This window comes from Rhinatrema bivittatum, chromosome 6 (genome assembly GCF_901001135.1).
Source record: "Rhinatrema bivittatum chromosome 6, aRhiBiv1.1, whole genome shotgun sequence".
NCBI classification, from domain to species: Eukaryota; Metazoa; Chordata; class Amphibia; order Gymnophiona; family Rhinatrematidae; genus Rhinatrema; species Rhinatrema bivittatum.
Genome location: NC_042620.1, coordinates 272,325,968 through 272,350,240, shown reverse-complemented (window position 1 = coordinate 272,350,240; position 24,273 = coordinate 272,325,968). Strand labels below are relative to the sequence as shown.

The 24,273-nt window shown below is 46.5% G+C and overlaps 2 protein-coding genes across 5 annotated transcripts in view; one reads left to right on the top strand and one right to left on the bottom strand.

The window, feature by feature from the left end:
- Window positions 1-1,867: 1,867 nt before the first annotated feature.
- On the bottom strand, window positions 1,868-20,942 carry LOC115094301 (rho-related GTP-binding protein RhoG-like). Its single transcript, XM_029607222.1, has 2 exons — window positions 20,806-20,942; window positions 1,868-3,771 (listed from the first exon to the last, which is right to left on the bottom strand). Exon 2 carries the CDS (start codon window positions 3,735-3,737, stop codon window positions 3,162-3,164), a length of 576 nt encoding a protein of 191 aa, XP_029463082.1. The 5' UTR covers window positions 3,738-3,771; window positions 20,806-20,942; the 3' UTR covers window positions 1,868-3,161.
- TAF1 (TATA-box binding protein associated factor 1) overlaps window positions 20,919-24,273 on the top strand; it is a 441,469-nt gene continuing 438,114 nt past the window's right edge. For all 4 annotated transcript variants that reach the window (XM_029607221.1, XM_029607219.1, XM_029607220.1 and 1 more), the window contains exon 1: window positions 20,919-21,052. In XM_029607221.1, the coding sequence (XP_029463081.1) occupies window positions 20,945-21,052 (108 nt within the window). In that variant the 5' untranslated portion in view covers window positions 20,919-20,944. The remainder of the gene's footprint in view (window positions 21,053-24,273) is intronic.

Below are 24,273 nucleotides of genomic sequence, written 5' to 3'. Positions count from 1 at the left end.
ATGCATCGATGGAGACTGGTGGCGATGTATGTGGGATTTTCGGGAAGAAACAGATGTTTGGAGAATGGTGAAATTGAAGACCTATCACAGTCTCCGCGATTTTTGGAGGTACTGGCGAGAGGAACGGCCAGGGGAAGCATGTCAAGAGGCTCCCCACGATCCCTCGGTGTTGATGGGGCCAATGCAGGAGTGGAAGGAGCAGACTTTGGGGCCCCAAAAAGCTTCTCCATTTTATTGAGGTGCGCACAATGCCCTTTGGGGGTCATCTGATCACACAGATGGCATCCACGAATGTCACGCAAAGCCCCCAAGCAGAGGATGCAAACCTCATGTGGATCTGTAATGGACATGGTCCGCAGGCACTTGGGGCACTGACAAAATACGGTCAACACCAAGAAAAAAAAAACACCCGGCGAACAGTCAATGACCAGTGTTCACCGAATGGTGGAGTCAGGAATCGACCGCAAGTTGAAAAAGAGGCAGAAAACAACCTACTGCACTGACGCGGCACGGACCACGAAGGAGGACCAGACAAGGATTTTGTGGAAAAACTCGAAAACTTATTGAGAAAACCAAAGAATTTGAGAGCTCCACAAACCGCGAGCCAACTGCACCGTGGAAAAGAAGAGACTAAAGGGGGACCTAGCATGGATGTGCAGACAGCAGCATGCTCAGTGTGCTGGCCAAAGCTTCCATTGGATGATGTCACCCACATGTGAGGACTACGATCCTGCTTGTCCTAAGAGAAAGGAGTTTTAAGAACTCCAGAGGAAAAGGTAGAGGAGATGGAGCAATTGCCAACTTCTGAGAAAAGCCCAGTGGAGATGGATGTGGAAGACATGATGGAAACCCCAATCACAGGAAGGTTCAAAATGGGGATTTTGCTGGCTTAAGTTTTGGAAGGACACTGCCTTGGGTAGTTGTAGCCGCAGATAAGGGAGAAAAGAGCAGTTATAACCCAATTGCAGGTTACTGACTGTGGTGACAGGGGACTGGGGTCCTTGGAGCCAAGCCCGCAAGGCACAGTGGTAGCAGGACTCTGTGAAAAGAGAAACTGTTTTGCGTTTTAAAGAAGCATCACTTTGTTACATTAAGAGAAAGAAAGACTGTGGTATCATGTTGATTTTCACACAGGAAGGAAGAATCTCATGTCCAGCTGCACTTGGGATAGAGGGCAGGTCTCTAAAATCCTAAACAGAAACACCCTGGGAAGGAATGTGGTAAACATATGTGACAGAGGCTTCAATCTGCTAGGATACTTTGGAATTTTGTTGAGCCCAGTTGAACTCACAGGCCAGGGTGAGATTACCCCTGTTTACAATAGACAAACCCTGGGAAGGAATGGGATAAATTCACAGTAACAATAGTATTGATTGCAGAAAAAGACCATATGGGCCATCCAGTCTGTCCAGCAAGTTTCTTATGGAAGTAATTGCTGCTCCTTGCAGGTTACTCCCACGCCTTATGTTAAGAGTAGTAATATTAACAATCAAAACCAAGCACTGTCAAACCCATACCAAAATTACTGCTATCAACATTTGTATAGCATGAGAAGCCTTCTTGATAATTCATAGAATGCTTTGCTTCTGGACTTGGCTATAGCAGCAGTCCTGCACTTTTCCCCTAATGTCTGTATATCAGTACCCTGGACCCTAAAAGTCAGGGACCTGACTTTTTTCCCCTGGCGTTGAAGCAGGGGGAAAATTTCAACAGTAAAAGCCTGAAGGAGGATGCCTCTGGACTTTAACTAGTGTGCTAGTCTCCCATTGCTCAAAGAAATCAGGCCGGGCCATTTGTGGGGAAGGAACGAGGAAACAGTGTCTTCTCAGAACACTCCTAGAAGAAAAGTTGCAAGCCAACACAGTGAGTTGTGACATGAGACTGTATTTTCAAATTTAAAAGTTATTTTCCATACAAGTTTTACCTACACAAGAAGCAGGTACAAAGTTTGTGAGTACTTTGTACCTCTGGCAATTTACAAAAGGAAAGTACATGAATACTTTCCCTTTAAAAATTAGGTCCAAAGGTCTGCAGGTAACTAGAAGGGCAGACTGAAAATTGCCAGTCAAATATACAACTATCTGCTTTTTTTAATTAAATAATTCTGATGTATATATAAAACAAACTGAGCTGATATTGTACTTCTTCTGCAAAAAAGGCTAAGATTGAAAACACATACCTTAGTCATCCCTGAGAAGCTGGGCACTTCTAGAGGGTGAAGATTAGTCACTGCACAAAGTATTCACTGTCTCGTGGTCATTACAAACAGCCAGTTAAACTGGGGAGCAAACTGAGGACTTCACATAATGCTTATGAGCAAGAAAAGCACCACACAGGAGACTTGATATCTCAAACCTATGCAGCCCTTATACGAGTGGCTTTGTTACCTTGAACCTCCACAGCAGGCCTCCCAAATACCCATCTATGAGACCTGCTGCTACCAGTGGGCATATTACACAAAACATTTCTCATTCCATAGGATTAACATAAGAAATCTGACGGAAAAAGCACTCTCCTGAATTGTATAAGAAGAAAATCAGTGATTTTGGTACTAGCTATTTTGCCATTTGTTTGAACTTTCAATCACATAGGTATTTTTTGAATAATTCTAATTAAACCTTCAAACATATTACTATGCTTTTGAAAATAACAGTAGTTCTTGCACAAAGTATATTTAATGCATTCAAAGACATTTTTCAGATTGCATATTAAAGCTGTGAGGCAATAGCTAAAGAACTCGACTCCCGTGTTTTCCAAAGCAGCAAATCAGTCCAAGTAAATCAAGAGAGCAAAATCACTTCTCTGTAAATACAGTATCTATAGAAATATATATGTGATTTTGCCACTTTCAATTCCAGATCCACAAAGTAAGAAACAGAGCTTTGCATAAAAGACCAGAAGTGACCCTTAGTGACGTTAATGGTCTGGAATAGTCTGTATTTTCTGGCTCCCAGGATAAAAGCCAAGAATATGTTTATCCATTCCGCTTTCCTTGATATTTCAGATCAGATATTGCCATATCTCTGCATTTTTGAAAGAGCTAGAACCCAACTCATTCCTAAAGCAGCTGCTGGTGATATTAATAAAAGAGACAATCACTTACAAACCCCAGGCCTAAATAAAACCCCATCACCGGTCCATCTTTATGTCACTGTAAGGCACTATAACAAAACACATTTTTTCGTGTTTTTCTTTGTCACTGGATAAAAAACTGCACGTACGGCTTCTGCAAACACCTCTTGTACACCATCCTGGTTTAAAGCAGAACATTCCAGATATTTCACTGCTCCAATCTGTTTAGCCAGTGAAGATCCCTGCTGTGGAGTGGTTGGTGCCAAGCTTTGTTCCTTCAGCTTCTTTATTGTTTCCTGGTCATGTCGTAGGTCCTTTTTGGTGCCTACTAGTAAGACTGGAATGTTAGGGCAGTGATGAGAAACTTCAGGGTGCCACTTGTGCCGAACATTGGCATGGGAGGAAGGGCTTCCGATGGAGAAGCAGATAACAAAAACATTGGTCTGTGGATAGGAGAGAGTGCGCAGACGATCATACTCCTCTTGTCCAGCAGTGTCCCACAGATTCAAGCTTACAGGCCGTCCATCCACTGTCATTTGAGCACTGTAATTGTCAAACACAGTGGGGATGTATTCCTCAGGAAAGGCATTTGTGGTATAGCTAATGAGAAGGCAAGTCTTCCCAACAGCTCCATCCCCAACAACAACACACTTTATTGTCTGCATTCTTCATCAAGATGCAGTGGATCCTTGCCAATACCTGCAAGATAAAATAGGAGAACTGAAACAAGAAGCAAAAGAACAGATATCGCAACATCTCATTAGAAAGATAGACACTGACATAGTTCATTACAATTTTTATCATAAAGTGGTATTGCTCATAAGTTTCACACTTGTACTAATTCAATCCCTTTGACTACCATGGGACCAATATTCAGCTGTGGAGCAGCAGTTAAGTTAGCTGGATACAGCTATCCAGCTAACTTGACCGCAGTATTCAGCATTGCGGTTGCACTGCTGAATATACCTGGCTATTTTTGTTAGTCAGATAAACTAACCAGTTAGCTGCATCAGTTAAGTGGCTTACTCTGGCCTGCCCTGAAACGCCTCCCTCCCACTCTGTCTGCCCGATTTATACAGCTAAATTCTAGCCACATGACGAGATGGATAAATTCTAGCCACATGACGAGATGGATAACTTTTCAGTTATCCATCTAAATGGCTTCTGAATATCCAACATATGCACATGTAAAAGTGCATGTTTGAGTATTTAGGGTATTAGGTCATTGTTAACCCATTAGGTAAATGATATAATTCTTTTATATGAAATTCTGAGTAAAATAGAGAGTGTCTAGATTTCAGGAAGCGATGAATTAATAAACAATGTTTTAAATATCAGTTGTGAGGTGAGAATATATTGTGATATGTACCAAGAATACTCTTTTTACATATCCAGAGAAATGGGTCGCCTGGTAACCTGACTCTTACTTGGCCGAAAGAGTACTTAGAAATGTATTTTCAACTAACATGGACAATTTAAAATAGTAAATTAAATCGGACAAGTTCATAAATTTTTATAGGAAGAGCATGGCATTTGGTTGAGGATGAATGCTATTCATGACGGCATTTGATAGAATGTAAGGGTAACATATTCTGATGTAATGGAGTATGGAACCTCAACCTTAATTGTACCATGGACAAATGATAACAGTGAAGAAATTAAATTAAAATTTTGTGAAGATTATTATCCAAGTCCTACACTTATTTATTTCTACTTATATCCCGCCAATGGCTCTAGGTGGCTTACAAAATTACATACACAGTAGACACACAACATAAAAACAACAAAACAGAGTACCTAGCACTACATGTTCTGTGGAGGAAGAATCGGCACATAGAAACATGACAGCAGAAAAAGACCATGTAGCCCATCTAGTCTGCCCATCAGTCCAATTAATTTAGCATCACTTCCTTAGAGATCCCCTGTTTTTATCCCATGCTTTCCTGAATTCAGATACTGTTTTTGTCTCTACCACTTTCACACATCCACCATCCTCTCTGTACAGAAATATTTCCTAAGATTACTTCTGAATCTACCCTCTTTCACTGTCATCTCATGCTAGAGCCTCCTTTCCATTGAAAAAGGCTCACCTCCTGTGCATGGAAACCTTTGAGATATCTGAATGCCTCTATCATATCTCCCCTTTCATCTAGGACAGGGGTGGGCAATTCCAGTCCTCGAGGGCCACAAACCTGTCGAGGTTTTAGGATATCCTAATGAATATGCATGACATAGATTTGCATACAACTGAGGCAGAGTGCATGCAAATCTCTCTCATGCATATTCATTAGGGATATCCTAAAAACCAGACTGGTTTGTGGCCAACAGAATTGCCCACCCCTGATCTAGGATATACATGTTTAGATCTTTAAATCTATTCCCATATACTTTAGAACCAAGACCGCTGACCATTTTAGTAGCCACCCTCTGGTACAGAGAAGGGAAACCAAAATGATAAAAGGGATGGAACAGCTCCCCTATGAGTAAAGATTAAAGAGGTTAGGACTGTTCAGCTGGAGAAGAGACGGCTGAGGGGGTGATATCATAGAGGTGTTTAAAATCACAAGAGATCTAGAATGGGTAAACGTGAATCGGTTATTTACTCTTTCAGATAACAGGAGGACTAGGGGGCACCCCATGAAGTTAGCATGTGGCACATTTAAAGCTAATCGGAGAAAGTTCTTTTTCACTCAATGCACAATTAAACTCTGGAATTTGTTGCTAGAGGATGTGGTTAGTGCAGTTAGTATAGCTGTGTTTAAAAAAGGATTGGATACGTTCTTGGAGGAGAAGTCCATTACTTGCTATTAATTAAGTTGACTTAGAAAATAGCCACTGCTATTACTAGCAACAGTAGCATGGGATAGGCTAAGTTTTTGGGTACTTGCCAGGTTCTTATGGCCTGGATTGACCATTGTTGGAAACAGGATGCTGGGCTTGATGGAGCCCTGTCTGACCAGTATGGCATGTTCTTATATCCTTTTAAGGTGCGGTCTCCAGAACTGTATACAGTATTTGAAGTGAGGTCTCACCAGGGACCTATACAGGGGCAATATCACCTCCCTTTTTCTGCTGACCTTTCCTCTCCCTATGCAGCCAACCATCTTTCTAGCTTCTACTGTCACTTTATCCACTGGTTTGGCCCCCTTAAGATCATAAGATATAATTACCTCAGACCCCGCTCTTCCTTTGTGCTTAGAAGAAATTCACCTCCAATACTGTACCCTTTCCTTTGAGATTTTATATCAAAATGCATTGTTCAATATTTTTTAGCATTAAATCTTAGCTGCCAGACTTTAGACCCATTCCTTGAGCTCCGCTAGATCCCTGCTCATGTTTTCCACTCCCTTCTAGCTAATCATCCGGTTACGGATTTTGGCATCATCGGCAAAAAGACAACCCTTACGTTATGTCGCTTCCAAAAATGTTGAAAAGCACAGGTCCAAGGACAGATCCCTGAAGCACACCACTAGTAACAACCCCCTCCTCAGAGAAAACTCCATTTACCACTACCCTTTGTCGCCTCCCATTCAACCAGATTCTAACCCAGTTGGTCCTCTGGGATCCATATCAAGGGACACAATTTCTGTGCAGAACTGTGTCAAAGGCCTTGCTGAGGTCCAACTCTCTGGTCACCCAATCAAAGAAATTAATCAGATTCATCTGACAAGATTTACCTCTGGTAAACCATGTTGCCTTGGATCTTGCAATACATTGGATTCCAAAAATTGCACTATCCTCTGTTTTAGCAGTGATTCCATTAGTTTGCGCACCACAGAGGTCAGACTAACTGGCCTATTGTTCCCAGCCTCCTCCTTACTTCCACTTTTATAAATAGGAACCACATCCGCCCTTTTCCAGTCCTCCGGAACTACTCCAGACACTAAGGAAGCATTGAAAAGGTCAGCTAGTGGAGGTGCCAGGACATCTTTAAGTTTCCTTAGTACCCTCGGATATACCCCATCTGGCCCCATCTACTTTGAGTTTAGTTAACTCCTTACAAACACACAATTCTGAAAATCTATTGAGGTTTACCTCCCTTCCAATCTTATTTGTGTTTGTTTTATGTGGTCCTGTGCCAGGCTCTTTCACAGTGAACAGAAATATTTTTAAGCAATTTTGCTTTTTCCTCATCAGCCTCTACTAGGGTGGACCAATTGCCCGGTTTTCGGGTAAACGGACACTGTAAAACCCGGTCAGGCAATTCCAGGGGCCGATCAGTGGTGGCAGCCTGGCAGCGCTCCAATCACCTGCCTATTTTCGGGGCTTGATTTGACTCCTCCTCCTCCTCTGCCTCTCCCAAAGCTGTGCCGCACTTGTTGCTACATCGTGTTGTCCTCCTGGGAGTCGCAGAGGAAGAGGAGAATTGAATCCGAGCCCCCAAGCAGGCAGGCAGAATCTGCCTAGGAAAAACAATCAACGCTTGATTTGAAAGGGAAAAAAAGGGTGGGGGGTGTTGTTGGCTGCGGCCACCTCCTCCCCCAAGAGTCGGGTCCTGTGCCAGGGAAAGTTGGCAACCCTAGCCCCTACATATTCCTTCCCTTTCACGTCTCACAATGTCTCTTTTGCAATTCCTTCTATCACTAACATATCTAAAAAAATGGAGAAATTACTTACCTGATAATTTCGTTTTCCTTAGTGTAGACAGATGGACTCAGGACCAATGGGTATAATGTGCTCCTGATAGCAGTTGGAGACGGAGTCAGATTTCAATCTGACGTCAGCACTACATATACCCATGCAGGAAGCTCTGCTCTTCAGTATTCTCCTTGAAAAGCAATTGTGGATATATGTGTGTTTGAATAACTTGATTAACTTGGTTAACTTGAACTGGTTGACGTGATTTCTAGCTAGAGATTGCCAGTGCACTCAACCGAGAAACTCCGACACCCTGCAATTATGGGTGTCTTAACTAGGGGTAAAGTCTGGCTTATCCGAGCTTGTCTTGCTCTCAGGGATTGTCACCAGAGGTTTCCGGATTTTGGGGCAGCTGTGGACGGGATACTGAGTCCATCTGTCTACACTAAGGAAAACGAAATTATCAGGTAAGTAATTTCTCCATTCCTAGAGTGTAGCAGATGGACTCAGGACCAATGGGATGTACAAAAGCTACTCCCAAACCAGGTGGGAGGCTGCCCATGGCCCACTTGGTACTGCCCTTGCGAATGCTGTGTCCTCCCTGGCCTGAACATCCAGGCGGTAGAACCTCGAGAAGGTGTGAATGGAGGACCACGTCGCTGTCCGCCAGATCTCGGCGGGTGACAGCATCTTGGTTTCTGCCCAGGACACTGCCTGGGCCCTTGTGGAATGGGCCTTGACTTGTAGAGGTGGAGGCTTGCCTGCCTCTACGTAGGCCGCCTTGATTACTTCTTTGATCCAGCGGGCTATGGTTGTCCGCAAGGCTGCTTCCCCTTATTTCTTCCCACTGTGAAGGATGAACAGGTGGGTGTGTCTTTCGTACGGATTCCAATCTTTCCAGGTATCGGACTAGGAGTCTGCCAACGTTAAGATGGCGTAGAAGGCGTGAGTCTTCCGAGTCCTTATGCTCGTCTGGAGATGGCAGCGAAATGGTTTGGTTTAGATGGAAATGAGAAACCACCTTTGGAAGGAAGGAGGGGACAGTGCGTACCTGTATGGTTCCCGTTGTGAATCTCAGGAATGGTTCCCGACAGAATAGTGCTTGAAGTTAGGAGATGCGACGGGCTGAACATATTGCCCCTAGGAATGCAGTCTTCAAGGTCAGGAGCCATAGGGACAGATTGCATGTAGGTCTGAAAGAAGCACTAGGAAGTCGAATACTAGATTGGGACAGATTGCGTGTAGGTCTGAAAGAAGCACTAGGAAGTCGAATACTAGATTGAGATTCCATAGGGGTATCGGCCACTTTAGTGGTGGTCGGATTTGTTTGACCCCTCTCAGGAAGCGGGAGATGTCTGGATGGGAAGATAGACTGATGCTGTCCACTTTGGCTCTGAAGCAGACCAGCGCGGCGAGTTGAACCTTGATGGAGCTGAGAGACAGCCCCTTCTTCAGGTCGTCCTGCAGAAATTTCAGGATCATGGGAATTTTGACTGTCCGCAGAAGGATGTCACGGTCTTCACACCAGGCTTAGAATATTCTCCATATTCGTTAAAGATGTGGAAAACTTGCGTGCTTGGAGCAAGGTGTCAATCACTGCCCTCGAGTATCTGCTCTTCTTCAGGCGAGTCCTCTCAATGGCCAGACCGTAAGAGAGACACGAGTTGGGTCTTCGTGGAGGATCGGTCCTTGCTGGAGCATGTCCCTGTGTGGAGGTAGACACAGGGGATTCCCCGCCAGAAGTCTTAGCATGTCTGCGTACCATGGCCTTCTTGGCCAGTCCGGGGCCACTCGAAGTACTGGCCCCCTGTGGTGTTCTATCTTGCGGATGATCCCGCCCAGTAATGGCCATGGAGGAAAGCCGTACAGCCAGTCTTCCTGTGGCCAGGTCTGGACGAGGGTGTCGATCCCCTGAGATTGTGGTTCTCGTCTGCGGTTGGGGAACATGGGCGTTGGACCTGGTTGCCAGAAGATCCATGGCTGGTGTTCCCCAGCCGTTTACTATCAACTGGAAGGCTATGGTCGACAGCATCCATCCCCCTGAGTCTAGACTCTCTCTGCTGAGGTAATCCGCGGTGACATTGTCTTTTCCCGCAATGTGGGAGGCTGAGATCCCTTGTAGGTTTGCTTCCACCCACGCCATTGGGGGGGGGGGGGGGGGGGGGGGGTCTATTTCTCGGGACACCTGTTGGCTTCTGGTTCCTCCCTGGCAGTTGATGTAGGTAACTGTTGAGGCGTTGTCCAACATGACTGACAGATTCACCCTCGAGTCTGTGACTGAATCGTAGCAGGCTAGTTTGACTGCCCGTGCTTTTAGTCGGTTGATGTTCCATCCCGACTCTTCCTTGTCCCATTGCCCCTGGGCCGTCAGTTCCTGGCAGTGGGCTCCCCACCCTCGCAGGCTCGCATCCGTGGTGACAAAGTCCCAGGTCGGTGGGGATAGCCTTACTCCCTTGCTCAGATGGTCTTCTTGTAGCTGCCATTGGAGCTGGGTCCGCGCCTCCACCAGTAGCTGAAGGCGAATGGCATAGTCCTGGGACATTGGGTTCCATTGTGATAGTAGAGAACATTGTAGCGGTCGCATTTGGGCTCTTGTCCATGGGATGACGTCCAGGGTTGATGTCATGAAATCAAGGACTTGGAGGTAATCCCACACCTTGGGGCAAGAACATTTCAGCAGTTTTCGCAACTGGTCCATCAGCTTACTTCTCCTTGTAGTGGGAAGAACCTCCTTGTCTTGTTTGGTGTCGAACCGGACTCCCAAGAATTCTAGCGATTGGGAGGGCTGCAGGCAGCTCTTGGTTGTGTTGACGACCCACCCGAGATTCTGCAGTAGATTCTTGACTCAGGTGGTTGCCTGATGACTTTCCTCTGGAGATTATGTCCTGATCAGCCAATCATCCAGATATGGATGTACGAGGATGCCTTCTTTCCTCCGTGTCGCCGCCACTACCACCATGATTTTGGTGAACGTCCGAGGGGCTATAGCTAGCCCGAAGGGTAGCGCCTGGAACTGGTAGTGATGGTCCAGGATTGTGCAGCGTAGGACACGCTGATGATCATGATGGACCGGGATGTGGAGATAGGCTTCTGACAGATCCAGAAAGGTCAGAAATTCTCCCGGCTGTACCGTCCTTATGACCGAGCGTAGGGTTTCCATGCGGAAGCGTAGTACCCTCAGGTAGCGATTGATGGACCTGAGATCCAGAATGGGCCGGAACGTGCCCTTTTTCTTGGGGACGATAAAATGGATGGAATAGTGTCCAGTATTTTGTTGGTGCGTGGGCACCGATGTTATTGCCTTTAGGGCGAGTAATTTTGTCAGTGTGGTTCCCACCGCTGTCCTCTGGGAGAGGGAGTGGCATGGTGATTTCACAAATTTGTCTGGAGGGATGCTGTGGTAGTCCAGATAGTATCCCTCTCAACTGATGGCTAGGACCCAGTTGTTCGACGATATCTCGACCCATCTTTGGTAGAATAGGGCAAGCCTGCCCCCTATGGCTTCTTCCTGTGGATGGGTCTGTTGATTCTCATTATGGGGTGCGGCTGGGGCCTGGGCCTGAGCCGGCTCCCCTATTGTTGGGTTTGTTCTGAAAGAACTGGCCCCTGCCTGCGGGGCGAGGTGCTTGTTATGTATCTTTGTACGGTCTAAAATGCTGGGCTCCTCTGCCCTTGGTGCTTCGGGGAGAGGGGCACTGGTTTCTTTTATTCCTGTCTTCTGGTAACCGAGGTACTGGGGATTCGCCCCATTTGTTGGCTAACTTCTCCAGTTCGCTTTCAAATAGGAGGGAATCCTTTAAAAGACATTGTCGTGAGATTCGTCGTGGAGGTCACGTCGGCTGACCAATTTCGGAGCCATAGTTGCCTTCTGGCTGCCACTACGGAGGAGATGCCCCTGGCTGAGGTCTGCACCAGGTCAGAGGTTGCATCCATGAGCAAAGATATCGCCGGTTCTAATGTTTCGGCGGAGGTGGTTGCGTCCCTGGAAAGAAGCAAGCAGGCACGTGTCACAACGGTGCAGTAGGAAGCGATCTGCAGGGTCATTGCTGCGACATCAAATGACTGTTTAAGGATGGATTCCTGACATCTGTCCTGGGCATCCTTGAGTGCGGCTCCTCCTACGACTGGGATGGTGGTGCACTTTGAGATAGCGCAGACCATGGCGTCCACTTTTGGGAACCATAGGAGTTCTGGCCGTGGGTTCCAGGGGGTATAGGGCTTCTAGGGCCCATCCTCCTTTGAAGCTGGCCTCCGGGGCATTCCATTCCAGGTCAATCAGCTGTTGTACGGCCTGCAGCATTGGGAAATAGTATGAGGACTGACGGAGACCGACCAAAACTGGGTTCGTCTTTGGCTCCGCTGTGGTACTTGCGCCTGGAATGGCCAGTGTCTTCAGGGTCAGAGACACGAGATCTGGCAACTCTTTTTTGGAGAAGAATCGCATCATGGTTCTAGATATGGTTCCATCCCTGGAGGGATTTCCCCTTCTTCCAGGGAGTCAGACTCTTCCCCCCGAGGTGTCTGTGTTCCCTAAGGGGAGGCTTTTCCTGGATGGGACACGTCTTGGGAGGTCCGAGAGGTGCTCGGAAGGTCTTGCGCTTCTGGTGTAGACTGGGGCTCCACCAGAAGCGCAGGAGGTGCCGATTGCGCCTGGACTAAGGTTTGCAGCCCTTTGAAGGATTCCACCCAGGAAAAGGTCCCTGGGTCCATACTGAATCCAGTGGAGGCCCCCAAGGTGTCCATCTGGGTAGGGGCAAAGTCGGAGATACAGAGGTCCGGGGTACTATCGTTAGTGGAGCTGGATCCCTCTACTGGCTGAGGGGGGCCTTGCTTCAGTTCCCCCAGAGTCTCTTCGCACTGCAGACATAGGGCCAAGGCCACTTCAGGTTGCACAGCTCTCAGGTGGCAGCCTGGGCAGAGGGCTTGTCCCTTGGCCGGCGGTGCCATGATTTGTGCGCGTGGAGTGGCTCAAAACTCGTCTATGCGTGTAGTTGCGCGCGCCAGGTGACTTAGTTGTGCGCTCCGGGTGCGCCGACGATGTGCATACAGGATGCGGAAGATGTGCGTGCAGGCCGCTATTTGTGCGCCTGGTGGGATGCGCGCGCCGCTGTGCGCACAGGCCTATCTGTGGGCCCGGCACCGTTGTGCGCACGGCTCAGGTGAGCGTGCAATACGGTGGTCAAGGAGGGGAAATGGCGCAGACGACCATGCGAACAAGATGGCGAACCCCCCTCCCCCCGGAGGGTCTCCACGTGTGAGTACCCTTGCACCGAATTGGGGTCTAGCCCAGAGAGGCTGCTCAACCCGATTTAACAGACGCCGGAAGGATGATCTGTGCGGCTAACCGAGCCTCGGAGACCGGAGACTTTAAGAGAGTTTTCTACCTTACCTTGTCTTGGTGCTTCCCGGTCTCGTGCCAGGCGGTCTCTGGCTGCGGGGGGAGAGGGAATTACCTTCACCGCCGCGCTCGGTATTGCACCCGCTGCCTCTCAGCCACTCTGGGGGCTAAGTCCACGCTGGGAACCGGCTACCGGACCGAGGCTTACCTCTGAGGGATTTGGAAATCACCTCAGGAATTCTCGACTGTGGGAGGGACCCTTAGGTATCACCGCAGGAGAGCTGGGCTCGTCTTGTAGAGGTAAGATTTCTAACACTGTGCAAGTGTGTGTAGTGTCCCTATCTGCTTAGGAGACGGAGAAATACTGAAGAGTTAAGCTTCCTGCATGGGTATATGTAGGCTGACGTCAGCTTGAAATCTGACTCTGTCTCCCATCTGCTATCAGGAGTTCACTATACTCATTGGTCCTGAGTCCATCTGCTACACGCTAGGAAAATGTATATTATGGAAGAGATGAGGTGCAGGGGACAAATGATACAGACCTTCAGATACCTGAAAGGTTTTAATGAAACACGGACTTCAAACCTTTTCTGTTGGAAAGGAAGTAGAAACATAGAAAATGACAGCAGAAAAGGACTCAATTGCCCATCTCGTCTGCCCAGCAAGCTCACATTCTATATGATTCACAGACTGTTGGGGTCTGGGCCTTGTAGATTACTTGTTTGAGTTGTGTGCTAGTTAATTGGTTAAGGGTAGTATGTATCGCATCTGTAAGTCACCCCCTTTGATTATTTGTATACCTATACTTTCTCGTGCTATTTGATTTACACTGGTACGTCACCCTGTGTTTGCTTGTTTTCCCAGACTGCCCCCCCCCTTTTTCCCCCCAGTCTATAAAGTTCATGTTTTAATTTTCTGCTGTCAGATTTTTTAACTGTATGAAGGGTCCTGCCTCTAATGTTCCTCTTTCCTCATTTCACTTTTCTCACCTCTAGGGATCCGCAGTGTTTATCCCATGCCCTTTTGAATTCCTTCACTGTCCTGGTCCTCACCATTTCTTCCGGTAGGGCGTCCCATGCATCCACCACCTTCTCCGTGAAGAAATATTTCCTGACAATTCAATCTAAAACGTCCTTCCTGGAGTTTCATTTTGTGAACTCCAGTTCTCCTTATTTGTTATTAAACTTGTGTCATTTATGCCTTTTAAGTATCTGACGGTCTGAATCATGTCTCCCCTGACCCTCCTCTCCTTCAGGGTATACATATTTAGGACCTTCAACCTCTCCTTGTAAGACTTTTGTTGCAGACTCCCCACCACTGTGGTTGCCTTTCTCTGGACCACCTCCATCCTATCTCTGTCCCCTTTGAGATACAGTCTCCAGAACTGTACATGGTACTCCAGGTGAGGCCTCACCAAGGGCCTGTACAAGGAATTATCACCTCCTTATTTTTACTGGATACTCCTCTTTCTATGCAGCCCTGTATTCTTCTGGCCTTGGCTATCACTTTGTTACTTTGATTTTTCATCTTCAGATCACTAGACACTACCATCCCTAGGTCTCTTTCTTGCTCCGTGCACATCAGCCCTTCTCCCCCAAGCTTGTATAGCTCCTTTGGATTACCGCTCCCCAGATGCATGACGCTGCACTTCTTGTCATTAAACTTTAGCTGCCATGTTTCAGACCACTCCTAGAGTTTCCTTAAATCCCTTTTCATTCTGTCCACACCTTCCGTAGTGTCCATTCTGTTGAGGATCTTAGTTTCATCCGCGAATAGGCAGACTTTACCCTCTATTCCCTCAGCTCACAAAGATATTAAATAATACCGGTCCTAACACTGAACCCTTCGGCCCACCACTCAACACCATTCTTTCTTCTGCTTAGCTTCCATTGACATTCACATGCTGTCTTCTATCTGACAACCAGTTTGTAATGCACACCACATAATGAAACTCCAGGAGGTGGATGTCTCAGAACATCAGGAATTATTTCTTCACAAAGAGGGTGGTGGATGTCTGGGATGCCCTTTGGGAAGAGGGGTGGTGAGGATAAAAACAATAAACAAATTCAAAAGAGCATGGGATAAACACTGTGGATCCCTAAAGGTTAGAGGTTGGAAATGAAGAAAGGATGCATGGGGGTAACTTGCACGGAATGGCAGCTACTACCCTTAACAGAAGGCATGGGGATTACTACCTTTAGCCAATTAGCCTTGATGCTTTTGATGCAACTGCAACATTGCTCTTCGCTTCGAAGGCGGACGGGAAAAGGGGAATTGGATTCAGTCGACAGCCAACGGGCCGGGATACTGATACGCAGTCATTAGGAAAAAAGCACAAGACTGATTCTATGGGCAAGTCCAAAAGCAAAGCATTTTTAAGCAGCATTGTCTGAATTATCAAGAAGACTGTTCACCCTGTAAAAATGTTGCTAGCAATAATTTTGTTATGGGTTTGACAATTGCTTGGTTTGAATGCAAAATATTACTTCCCTTTTATATAGTGCCTCAACAAATTGATTAGTCTATAAGGTGCCACCTACCTCTTGTCATAAGGCCTGAGTGTAACCAGCAGGGAGCGGTAGTTACTACCATAACAAACTTGCTAGGAAGACTTGGACTATTTGGTCTTTTTCTGCTGTCATTGCTATGTTACTATGGGTGCGCTCCTGGCACTCCCCTCCCTTGGGATCCACCTGTTCCCACAAAAGGGTTGCACCAGCCCTATTGGCTTTGATGTGCTGTTGCTCAGTCGTTTGCTCAATCTCTGTTGTCTGTAATCCTTAGGCCACTGTCTCCAGGCTCCCTAATGGGTAAACCTTCTAGACCTCTTCTCAGGTTACCTCTATGGCTTCAGTCTGCCCAGATCCTTTCCGATTCCTCCCCGAACAGTAGTTTTTCTTTAAAGGGGAGCTTCCCTAGCTTAGCTTTGGAGGCTGAGGCAGCTGCCCAATTCCTTTGTCATGATATGCATCTGGCCTTGATCTCTGTTGCAGCCTGCTTGGCTGACCTCTTATGAGGTCATATGTGGTGTCTGCCACAAAAGACTATTGAGGACTCTGACAATCCCACAGCTGCGCTATTCCTCATGGACCCTGCCCCTTCTAGATCATAAGAACATAAGACTTGCCATACTGGGTCAGACCAAAGGTCTATCAAGCCCAGTATCCTGTTTCCAACCAGGATGATGGTCTTGCTGGGCCTAGATTACCTGCTCAGTCACAGCTGACAATTCAAGTGTCTTAACAATGTTTCCATTTTCCTGCTCTGGGGGTCCTTCAGGACAGTGCCTCTCTCCACTGGGATTGTTATCTTCTTAGCTACCACAGAGATAGCAGCATCCATTTTTGGAAGGCGCAATAATCTATCCCTATCTTGTTGCTCTACAAAATACAGCTTCGGGACCTCCATTCTGTAGTCAGCATATCCTGGATTGTTGAGTGAATTGAGAAAGCTTTGGCTGGCTTCCTAATCTCTGTGAAGATGGGGTTCCCTTTCATCCTGGGTTCTTTAATTTGTTCTTCCTTCAGGCTCAACACGTGACACCCTAGGAATCAGAGATGCTAATTCCTCTGGCCTAAATAGGCATACTGCAGAGTCCTCATTTTGGCCCTTCACTTCACCTTCCTCCTCCAATACATCAGTCTCCTCTTCCTCATCCCCTGAAGCTCCTTCTCCGTTACCTCTCCAATCCCATACTGCAGGGGCCTTAGGACTTTTTCCAGGAGGGTCCTCTGCCATTTGCCCTTGCCTGTCCTGCACCTGGGAATATGCCTCATGCATTGCCATGATAAATTTGGTGGAAAAATCCACTTCTTTTTTCTGTGAGGAAGAGGATTGCTGCCTACCTCTGATGTAGCTGAAGAGAGTCTGAAGCACTCTCCTCCATGATTATTGGATATAATAGAGCCAGAAACACTGCAGCTCACTGAGCTGTGCTGTTCACATATGCTGGCCCCGCCTCCATCTTTAAATATGGCTTCTTTCTCTCCCTTGTCTCAGTTCTTTCGGAATAAGCCTAGGAATGCATCTGGCTACACAATTTGCGCATTTCCTCCCCCTGTCCATAACTGGGACTTCCAGTTGCTTTGGGCTGGGTTTCTCTTCTCTTTTTTTTCGAGCTGTCCTCTGATCTCCTTGGGAAAACTAGGAGACCTAAACCTCTGATTGGCCTCAGGAAGGGAAGATCAGCTCTCCGGAGGATTGTTGTCTTGGTAAGAGTTTCCTACTCCAGCCCTGGCTTACAAAAGGAAAGCAGCCTTAAGCAAATCACCTGGACCAGATATGTATAGCTATAGATATATATATTCCAGGGTTCTGAAAGAACTAAAAAATTAAACTTCTGACCTTTTACTAGTAATTGTAACTTATTAAATTTGTCCATTGTACCTGAGGACTGGAAGGTGGCCAATGTAACTCTGACATTTAAAAAGGGCACCAGGAGTAATCCGTGAAACTATAGACAGGTGAGCCTGACTTCAGTGCCTGGAAAAATTAGGGAAACTATTCTAAAGATCAAAATCACAGAACATATAGACAGACATGGTTTAATGGGACATAGCCAGCATAGACTTACTCAAGGGAACTCTTGCCTCAGAAATCTGCTATACTTTTTTGAAGTAGTAAATAAACATATGATAAAGGAACTGGAAGATAAAGTGTATTTGGATTTTCAGAAGGCATTTGACAAAGTCCCTCTTGAGAGGCTTTTAAGAAAACTAAAAATTCATAGGATAGGTGGTGTTCTTCTGTGGACTGCAAACTGGTTAAAAGACAGGAAACAGAGAGTAGGATTAAATAGTTTTCTCAGTGGAAAAGGTAAACAGTGGAGTGCCTCAGGGTTCTATACTTGGACCAGTGCTTTTTAATACATTTATAAATCATCTGGAAAGGGATACGATGAGTGAAGTGCTCAAATTTGTAGTTGACACAAAATTATTCAGAGTAGTTACATCACAAGCGGATTGTGATAAATTGCAGGAGGATCTTGTGAGACTGGAAGATTGGGCGTCCAAATGGCAAGTGAAATTTAATGTGAACAAGTGCAAGGAGAAGCATATAGGGAAAAATAACCCATGCTGTAGTTACATGATGTTAGGTTCGATACTAAGAGTTAACACTCAGGAAAAAGATCCAGGTGTCATAGTGGATAATACATTGAAATCATTGGCTCAGTGTGCCATGGCAGTTAAAAAAGCAAACAATGTTAGGAATTATTAGGAAGGCAATGGCAAATAAAACAGAGAATGTCATAACACCTCTGTATCGCTCCATGGGGAAACCATATCTTGAATACAGTGTGCAATTCTGATCGCTGCATCTCAAAAAAAAAAAAAGATATAGTTGCACTGGAGAAGGTACAGAGAATGGCAACCAAAATGATAAAGGGCATGGAATGACTTCCATATGAAGAAAGGCTAAAGAGGTTAGGGCTGTTCAGCTTGGAGGAGATGGCTGAGGGGGGGATATGACAGAGGTCTATAAAATCATGAAAGTACTTGAACAGGTAATTGTGAATCAGTTATTTACTCTTTTAGATCAGCGGTTCTCAACCGGTGTGTCACCAAGCACTTGCAGGTGTGTCACGTACTTCCTGGCCTCCCGCTGCTCTTCCCTCCTTCGTCTCCACCCCAGCCAGAACTACTCATTTCTTCTACGAACACTGCTGCCATTCCTGCCCGGGCTATCAGTACATTCAAGCCCGGAGGGGGAACGGCAGCAATGTTTGTGGAAGCGAGCAGTTTGGTTTATGGATGTACTAATGAAGTTCTCATCCTCACCAGTAATAAAAAGATGGTGCAGTTTATCGATTTGCCGGTAATGTTCCCACCCTCACCGGCAGGACAAGGACGGTGCGATTTGTTGACTGCCCGGCAGGCAGAGAATTCTGTGCGGGTGCGGTAGCGTGATCTGATGATGGACCTCCGGCAAAAAGAAAAATGGGTTTCCACCCTCTGCCTACATAGCAAAAGCTTGCCAGGAGTGGAGGAGGGCTGAGGGAGAGGGAAGGGGTTGTGGATGAGGTCGAGAGGGGATGGAAGGAAAAGGGAAGAGGATATGAGTGAATAAGTGGGAAGGGTAAGAAGCTGTGAGTTAATGAGGGAAGGAAGGGAAAGTGGGATCAGGCAAACCACTACCGGGTGTGCAATGGGGAGACCAAGCCTCACCAGTAGAAAAAGAACAATGGGGCCCTGTAGGAGCACAGCCACTGACTGGGAGGAAATGTCACGCCAAAGAAGACCTGGCTGGGCCAAGCATGTGAGGAAGGGAAGGGAGGAGAGAGGTTGGGAGGAGAGTAGAGGGAGAAATGAGGGGAAGAAAGATGAGTGAGGTGGACGGGAGGAGAAAAGATAAAGGGGATGGACCAGCTCCCCTATGAAGAAAGACTAAAAAGGTTAGGGCTGTTCAGCTTAGAGAAGAGACGGCTGAGGGGGGGAAATTTTAGAGGTCTTTAAAATCATGAGAGGTCTAGAACAGGTAAATGTGAATCAGTTATTTACTCTTTTGGATAATAGAAGGACTTGGGGGCATTCCATGAATTTAGCATGTAGCACATTTAAAACTAATCGGAGAAAATTCTGTTTCACTCAGCGCACAATTAAACTCTGGAATTTGTTGCCAGGGGATGTGGTTAGTGCAGTTAGTGTTGCTGGATTTAAAAAAGGTTTCAATAAATTCTTGGAGAAGTCCATTACCTGCTAATAATCAAGCTGACTTAGAAAATTGCCACTATTACTAGCATCAGTAGCATGGAATAGACTTAGTTTTTGGGTATTTGCCAGGTACCTGTAGCATGGATTGGCCACTGTTGGAAACAGGATGCTGGGCTTGATGGACCCTTGATCTGACACAGTATGGCAATTTCTTATGTTCTTATGGCTCTATTTAATGTTTAGGTACTTGTCAGGTACTTGTAATCTGGATTAGCCACTGTTGGAAACAGGATGTGGGCATGATGGACCCTCAATCTGACCCAGTAAGGTGTTGCCCTAGAGTCACTTTTCTGCTGCACAAGGCAGGAAATCTCACTGGTATGACTGGTCTGACTAGACTCTTTTCCTCCAGGGCCTGGCAGTAACAAGGAGTCTATCTCTCCCTTCTTCATCCCTGTGGTTTATTTTTCACAGACGGACTCTCTCCCCCTCCCCCCAACCCAAGGCCTGCTTGATACAGGCATACTCTCTCCCCCTAGGGCCTGGCTGCAATTGGCAGTCGGTCCATCTCTCTCGTTCCCTGGGTCCTGTTTTTCACAGGAAACGCTCCCTCTATTTCCTCGCATTTTAGAACCTGGCTGTGAGAGACAGTCTATCTCCTTGGGGGTCTTTTTTCACAGGCAGACTCTCTCTCTTTCCCTCCCTCGGGCTGGCCTGGACAGGCAGTCTGTCTGTCTCCTCCTCCCTGGGATGTTTTTCTCAGGCAGATTCTTCGTCTCAGCAGGGCATGGCCATGACAGTCAGTCTGTGTGTCTCTCCCTCCCTGGGGATTATTTTTCACAGGCAGATTCTCTCTCCCCAAGGTCTGGCTGTGATAGTCTCTTCCACTCCTTCGCTGGGTCTCTTTCCCACAAGCAGACTGTCCTTTCTCTCGCTCTCCCCAGGGTCAGGCTGTCTCTCTCCTTCTGTCCCTGAGGTTTCTTTTTCACAAGGCAAACTCTCCCTCTCCTCACAAGGCCTGGCCGTGATAGACAATCTCTCCTTCCCCGGGGTCTGTTTCTTATAGGCAGCCTCTCCTTCCCTCTTTGGAACTGGTTTTTTTTTTACGGGCAGACTGTCTCTACCCAGGGCCTGGCTACAACAGTCTCTCCCTGCCTCCGTACTCACGCTGTCTCTGGCCACAGCCCGTCGCTCATTATCTCCTGCCTCTGCTCCAGTCTCCGCAGGCCTCTGGCGCGCGCGCCTTCTGGGGCGGGGCCTCCCCTGGCTTCCGGGCTCGTCAGTTCCGGTGACGGCCGAGGCGGTCATGTCGGATTCGGAGAGCGACGATGAGCGGCCTTTCTCTCTCACGGGCTTCCTCTTTGGGAACATTAATGAGGATGGACAGCTGGAGGACGACTCCGTGCTGGACAAGGTGCGGCCTGAGGGCGGGGGGAGCAGGGCACGAGGAGCCGGAGTTTCTCTGTCGGTCTGTGTGTGGCGAGTGACCGTCTTCTGGAGGAGTCTGGTGTGCCTGGCCACGGCAGGGAATAAGTGTACAGAGCCTTACAAGAGGATGTTCCACCAATCCTTTAGTTTAAACAGCAAACACGGTGACGTGACTCAGCCATGTAAATATTCACTTCCATATCCCTCTCATCCTACCATAGTGCAGACCCCCGACCCCATCTCTGTATTTGTGTAGGGAGGACTTGATCTATAAGAGTCTAAACGTAAGAAGTACCATGCTGGACCAAGCCCTGCATCCAGATCAAAAGTACCCGGCAGGTCCTAAAGAGTAGCGATCATTTCTTGTTGCTCGCTCCCAAGCAGGGCAATAGGGCAGGGTCCGAGGGTACATAGTTTCCCCTGGCCTTGGATGAGTAGTGGGGGGGGGTCAGTGGACCCGTGTTGCCCAGATCACTGTCAGTCCGTCCCTGCCGCAAATGATAAGTAGTAGCTAATAATTTATGGACTTCTCTTGCAAGAACTTCTCCGAACTCCTTTTAAACTCAGCTGTACTAGATGCGTAGAACAAATCCTCCGGCAACAAATTCGACAGCTCAGTTATGCTTGACTGAAAAAAAGACATTTTCCAATTTATTAGCTTAATGACGTGGCCCCTACTCCTTGTACTATCTGAAAGTGTAAATAATAATTCTCTATCTGTTCAAACCCACCCATGATTTTATTTATTTATTTATTGTATTTATTTATTTAGATTTAGCTTACTCCTGTTCATTGGTAACTCAAAGTGAGTTACATTCAGGTAAGGTAGATATTTATTTTATTTGCAGATATTTGGCATTCTGCCTTTTTCTTTGGATGGCCTCACGACAAGTTACAAAAATTGTCACTAACAATTACAGTTCATTGGTTGAAGGATATTTACAATCACAGTTGAAACAAATAGAATGGATAGCATTGACAGCCCAGAGAGTATAAATTATAGTCCTTACTCAACACTTCAGGTAGATAGGTCAGGAAGATTGAGTGTCTCTTCCAAGAATATGTAGATGCAATAATTTGTATTATTTGCTCACTCCTCGTTCATGACAAGTTACTAAAAGAGCATAATTAAAAACAAACCTGATCATCTGTTGCACCTAAGTTTTTATTTATTTATTTAGATTTAGATTCTACTTTTTGGGCACTTTACTTCAGGTACTGCATGTATTTCTGTGTCCCAATGAGTTCACAATCTAAGTCACTACCTGAAGCAATTGAGAGTGAAGTGACTTGACCAAAAGGTCACAAGGAGCAGCAGTGGGATGCCTCTTGGAATAAAAATGTCTTAAGTTTTTTTAAAAGACTTCTGGCATTCCATGGCATGAAGCTGGACAGGCAGTGATTTCCATATAGTAGGATCTACCACTGAAAAGCTCTCTGTGAAGCCTCACTAACAGGCCGATACAGTAAGGACGCATAAGAAACAGTGCGGCAGTGCCGGGCACCCGCTCGTTTGCCGCATGCATATTTTGGTTCACATACCGCTCGATTCAGTATTCAAATTAGACGCAAATCCAAGTGGCGTCCAAAGCACGTCAATGAAGTGGTAGGCGTGCGCAATCCATCTTACTGTATATAGCTCCTATACAGTATTCAGGGTGCGCTGGTACCTGTCATTTCAAATGTCATTTGAAATGTCATTCCACCAGGTAAGCGGGTGGTTCTTTTCAACAGACCCCGCATGGACCTTCCCGCCTGTATCCGGGCGTCCATAATTGGAGGCCCTGCTGCCTTGGGTGCCCGGCCGGACGTCCAGGTCGCGGCTTCTGTTCATGGATGTTCCGGTCTCTTTCTGGGCGTCCATGATCGGAGGCCCCGCTGCCTTGAGCGCCCGGCCGGACGTCCGAGGGTGCGGCTTCCGTTCATGGACGTTCCGGTCTCTTTCCGGGCATCCATGATTGGAGGCCCTGCTGCCTTGAGCGCCCGGCTGGACGTCCGAGGTCGCGGCTTCTGTTCATGGACGTTCCGGTCTCTTTCCGGGCGTCCATGATTGGAGGCCCCGCTGCCTTGAGCGCCCGGCCGGACGTCCGAGGTCGCGGCTTCTCATTCTGCTTCTCAACTGAATGAAAAATATTGCCAGAGCCAGTATATACATGTTGTCCATGGCGCTGTCTGGTACGAAGCTGACTGAACACCACACTAACGCCAGGCACAGGGTAGGCGGTAAATATTCAGGTTAAAGACGTGGTAAATAAGCTGGTTAAAAGGGCAATAAATTGGGCGCACGTTACTGTATCGGAGGGAATAGCTAATCCGATCATTAACATATATACATGCGGCGGGCGGAAACGGATACGTGTCCTTTTCGGCAAGCGGTAAGGACGCGTAAAAGCCGATACCGAATCGCGGGTACGCCTTACGCGTCCAAAACGTGCGTCCAAAGCGGGTTAAAAACCGGGTAACCATGGCCGCGCTTTACTGTATCGGCCCGTAAGATGGCACTGCCAGATGCCCCGACTTCAAGAGCGAAGGGTATGAGCTGGACAATACATCTTCAGAACCAAAGCACAGTGAAACCTCACAATTTAAGATTTTTGAACAATAGTGGCTATCTTTTATACTGATAGTACAAATCCTGTGTCCAGCACGGTGTGAAGTTTTGTGTTTTTGGAAGAAAGACAGTGTACCAACTTTGGTGATTATGGTCTATATGTTATATATAAAATTTAACGGCAGCACTTAATGATTCATTTTCTTGTCATCTGGCTATATGTGAGCCATTTTTGAAGTGGTATAAGGAATCTGGCTATTCCCATTGTCTGCAGATGAGTAGAGGAGGAAGGGGGATTGCTACCTTGGGAGAGGGAGGGGTGAAAATGGAAAAATCTTTTACTTTCTGTACCATGTATGAGCTTTTAAAATTATATTTTATGTCTCTGTTTCTTTTGATTCTTTGCCAGACTATTTATTTATTTATTTGTTTTTTGTATACCGGCATTCAACAATAGTCATCACATCGGTTAACATATAATAAAATAGTAGGAAATACATTGTACAGGATAAGAGAGAAAATTAACAGCTATAGAAGGAAAATAGAGAAAGAGAAATAATTAAATTGAACTTAGGAAATAACTCTTATTAACATGTTGCAAAAGCTTTTTAAAAAAGAAAAGTTTTTAATTCTTTTTTAAAAGTTTGTAAAGAAGA